The 5,000-nt window shown below is 35.8% G+C and overlaps 1 protein-coding gene across 2 annotated transcripts in view; it reads right to left on the reverse strand.

Annotated features, from left to right (window-relative positions):
• Positions 1–5,000, reverse strand: part of LOC122256546 (transcription cofactor vestigial-like protein 3) — an 80,634-nt gene that overhangs the window by 6,344 nt on the left and 69,290 nt on the right. For both annotated transcript variants that reach the window (XM_043021329.2, XM_043021330.2), the window contains exon 5: positions 4,795–4,952. In XM_043021329.2, coding sequence (XP_042877263.2) covers positions 4,795–4,952 — 158 coding nt within the window. The remainder of the gene's footprint in view (positions 1–4,794; positions 4,953–5,000) is intronic.

A 5,000-nucleotide genomic window follows, 5' to 3' on the forward strand; every position in this document is an offset into this window, starting at 1 on the left:
GAAATAGTCACAAATCCAAAGGAAAGAGTTTCATCGTCCAATTAAAATCATATTTTATTTCCATTAGAATAAGACCTCAATGCCAAAATCCATAAACCAATAACAACAAAAAACTGACTCCGACTCGAAAATGAAACCGAAGCCAAATCCGCAGTTGGGACTCGGAACAATGGCCCTTGATCGAGACAATTAAATGCAATAACGCACCCAACAACCATTTAATCATTCCCCTCCCACCTCCCCCGCCCATGCACGTCCCCTTCTTCCCCTCTCCCCTCTCCCCTCTCCCCTCTCTCTCCTCTCTCTCGTCTCTCCTCTCCCCTCTTCATTCTCTCTTCTTCTCTCTCTACTCTTCCCTCTCTCCTATCTCCTCTCTCCACTCTCTACTCTTTCCTCTCTCCTCTGTCGTCTCTCCTCTTCCTTCTCTTCTCTCTTCTCTCCCTCCTCTCCCTTCTCCTCTCATATCTATGTCTTTCCTTTCTTTTTCTCTCTTCTGCTCTTGTCTCATCTCTCCCCTTCACTCTCTTGTCTTCCCGTTTCATCCTCTCTCTCTCTCTCTCTCTCTCTCTCTCTCTCTCTCTCTCTCTCTCTCTCTCTCTCTCTCTCTCTCTCTCTCTCTCTCTCTCTCTCTCTCTCTCTCTTGTCACCTTTCCTGTCTCTCCACTTTCTTCCCTTTCCTTCACCTCGGTATTCCTACCTCTTTTTTCTCCCCTTCCCTCTCTCTCTCTCCTTTTCTTTCTCCCTCCTTTCCTATACTTTCTTCTCTTTTTCTCTCCATTCCCCTCTACCTGTCAAGATCCCTCTCTCTCTCTGTTCCTTCTCTCTCCCCTTTCCAACCTTCTCTTCTTCCCTTTACTCGCCTTTCCCCTCTTCCCATATCCTTTTCTCTCCCTTATTCCCTCTTCCCACATTTTTCTTTCTCTCTTTCCCTCTCCTCCTATATCGCTCCTCTCTCTTACATTACCTTTTCCTCTTTACTCCCTCTTTCTCCCTTCTCCTCTTTACTCCCTCTTTCTCCCCTCTCCTCTTTATTCCCTCTTTCTCCCCTCTCCTCTTTACTCCCTCTTTCTCCCCTCTCTTCGTTACTCCCTCTTTTTCCCCTCTCCTCTTTACTCCCTCTTTCTCCCCTCTCCTCTTTACTCCCTCTTTCTCCCCTCTCCTCTTTACTCCCTCTTTCTCCCCTCTCCTCTTTACTCCCTCTTTCTCCCCTCTCCTCTTTACTCCATCTTTCTCCCCTCTCCTCTTTACTCCCTCTTTCTCCCCTCTCCTCTTTACTCCCTCTTTCTCCCCTCTCCTCTCCCGCTCTCCCCTCACAAGCGATAGAGACCGTTGTGTCACCAGGCATTTCACAGTCACTTCACAATAACCCCTCGAATACGAAAAGAAAAAAGAAGAAGAAAAAAAGAGAATAAAACGAACAATAAAATGGTTTGTTGCATTTTGTTCTTCGGTTGAATTGTATTGCATTTTTATTTCTATTCGTGTTTTTTTTTTCTTATTTAGTATTTTTTTCCTATTGTTAAGATAGTCACAAACGCAATTGAAAGGGTTGATTAAATTTTTATCTATCTATTCATCTATTGTTATTGTCTTTTTTTTTCTTTTATCTTCGTTGTATCGGATTTATCTTCTTCATCTATCTTCTTCTTCATCTTCTTCTTCTTCTTCATTATCTTCTTCTTCTTCTTCATTTTCTTCATCTTCATCCTCATCTTCTTCTTCCTCTCTTTCGTATCTCTTTCGAATAGTGAAGAGATATTTTGGTTCCAATTTATCCGTGAAGCAACAATAAAAATTATTGGTGGATATAACTTTTTTTTTCAATTGCATAGTGCATGTTATTAGGTTCGCCATTTCTTTATCATCTAGATTTCTTTTCTTCTTTTTTTATCTAATTCTTGTTTCGTTTTTATCATTAAAACTACTATCGCGTGCAGCGTGATATCATAATTATCAATCACTCTAATCAAAGAAAATAACATAATTGATACAAACACACGCTAGGATTAAAAATAACCTATTATCATAACCATAACCCTTATCAATATCATTCTACACCTTATCATTCTTATCATCAACGCTAATACAAGTCTAATAAAACGACCAGAAATAACACATCCTGTTTTTAATTCACGTGAGATATAAATATAATCTATACACTGTTATTCATTACACAATACACCTCTGACGTCATCAGCGTTTATTAGTGTTCTGATAATTTATCGATGTTGAAGGCTGATTAATTTATTGTTATTAATATGGGCGTAATTTGAGGATAGATTGGCAGTTATTCTTAGCCTTGTTCTTCTTAATTGTTCTATTTGTTCTATTGCTTTTGTTATTACTGATTTATATTATTATGTTAGTCATAGTATCGTTTTTAATATTGTTATGTGATATTGTTGTTGTTGTTATCATTGTTATTGTGATTTTCTTATTATCATTTTTCTTATCATAATCTTCAATAATAATGATGATTATGTTCATTACAATATTGATGATTTTGATGGTTATGATGACTATATTATCATCATTATCATTTTCATCATTATTCTTGTTATCATTGTTATTATTATCTTTATTATTATCATTATTATTATCATCATTATCATTATCATTGTAATTATTATAATTATTGTTACTAATATTATCATTATTATTATCATTATTATTATTATTATTATTATTATTATTACTATTATTATTATCATTATTGTTGTTATTATTATTATTATTATTATCATAATTTTCATTATTATCATTATTATTATTATCATCATCATGGTTTTTTTTATCATTATTATCGCTATCACTATTATTATTTTCATTATTGTTATTATTATTATATTCATTACCATTATTATTTTCATTGTCATTATTATCATTGTGATTATCATTTATATTATTATTATTATCATTATTATTACTATTATTATTATCATTATATGATTTATTATTATCATTATTGATATTGTATTATTTTATCATTATTATTATTAGCATCATTATTATTATCATTATCATTATTATCATTATCATTATCATTATCATTTTACATCATTATCATTACTATCATCATCATTACAATCATTATAATAACGAGGACAACTGCGCTTCTATAACACTAGTCGTATCATCAGTGATTATAGTTCCTGAATATGACAAGACAATCAATATCCGAAATCGCATAACGACAACCATATAATCATACAAATTACTGATAAGAAATTGATTCCTGGATATCCCTCGCTCTCCCTCCTCTCCTCCCCCCTCCTCCCCCCTCCCCCACTTTCCTTCTACCACCCCTACCTACTTCCCTCTCCTACCCCCCTCCCCCAACCCCCTTCCTCCTGCCCCTCCTCTCCCCCCTTTCCTCCTACCACCCCCCCTCCTCTCCCCCCACCCCTCCTCCTATTCCCTCCTCTCCTTTCCCCCTCCTACTCCCCCTCCTTCCCCTCCTACCACTCCCCCTCCTCTCCCCCCACCCCCTCCCTCCTACCACCCCTACCTACTTCCCTCTCCTACCCCCCTCCTCTCCCCCCACCCCCTTCCTCCTACCCCCGTCCTTTGACAAAGATCCTTCACTTATCCAATTTTTCTCATTTCCTGGTTGATATTGGTTGATGGTGGTGATTTTGGTGTCGTTTCCGGTTGGGCAGACCCGGTTTCCGAATTAGGATCGCTTTTGGTTATTGGTATTAGCATCGTTTTGTTTATTTATCATTATTATTATTATTATTATTACTGTTATCATTATTGTTATCCTTGTTATCAGAATTATTATCGTTATTGTCATTATCATTAATATTATCGTTATCATTATCATTATTATGTTTGTTATCATCATAATCATTCTTACTGATATTATTATCATTATCATTAGTATTATCGTTATCATTATCATTATCATTATTATGTTTATCATCATAATTATTCTTACTAATATCATTATCCACATTATCATTATCATTTCTATTATCAAGTAATTGTGTGATCTAATTCATTTTTTTCTATGATTAGTATTACAGGTATTGATAATGTCTGTAGTTTTGTTTTTGCAATCATTTTTACAATAATAACAATAAATTGCAACCTAACAGGACTTACTAAACATGAATATCAAAATCATGGAAGCCTAAAAAAAGAAAAAAAAAATAGCAGGACTGAAAGAGCCTAAAAATATATTCTTAGTAGGACCAAAAAAGGCCTAAAATTAATAATCTTAGCAGGACTGAAAGAGCCTAAAAAAATATTCTTAGTAGGACCCAAAAGGCCTAAAAATTAATAATAATATTAGCAGACTGAAAGAACCTAATAAATTATTTTTAGTAGGCCTATAAAGATTCAAGCAAGCTATAAATATCCAAACATTCTTAGTAATAATCCTAACAAGGCTTAGTAAATATAAAATTCATCCTATCAAAGCTCAAAAAAGCCTAAAATCCATCCTAGCAAGTTCGAAAAAAGCCTAAAAAAATGAAACCCTAGCAAGAACTAACAAGCCAAGAGAATACCCTAGCTAGACCTAACAAGCCGAAAAAGCCTAAAAAAAGGCCGAAAAAAAAGACTTAAAAAAAGACTAAAAAAGGCTAAAAGATAAAACCCTAGCAAGAACTAACACGCCTAGAGAACACCCTAGCTAGACTTAACAAACCGAAAAATCCGAATAAAACTAAAAAAAAAATTAAAAAAGCCTAAAAAGCCGAAAAAAAGCCTTCAAATTATCAACCAAACAAGCCGAAAACAGCAAAAAAAAAAAAAAAAGCCCAAAAATCCTTCCAATAATCAACCGACCTGTCATAGAAGAAAAGTGATGCGTGTAGGCTGCCGTGGGGTCGAGGGTGACATCATCATGAAGACGGGGCGCAGCGCTCCAAGGATCAGCTTTGCCCACCACGCACTGGGGAAGCCGAGGACGACCCATCAAGAGCGAGGAGTAGTTGTGGGGGTACCTGGCGAAGAGGACGATGGTTACGAGGAGGAGTTTGTGAACAGGTCGT

This window comes from Penaeus japonicus, unplaced genomic scaffold (assembly GCF_977035675.1).
Source record: "Penaeus japonicus unplaced genomic scaffold, GWHDUDI00000001_assembly GWHDUDI00000032, whole genome shotgun sequence".
NCBI classification, from domain to species: domain Eukaryota; kingdom Metazoa; phylum Arthropoda; class Malacostraca; order Decapoda; family Penaeidae; genus Penaeus; species Penaeus japonicus.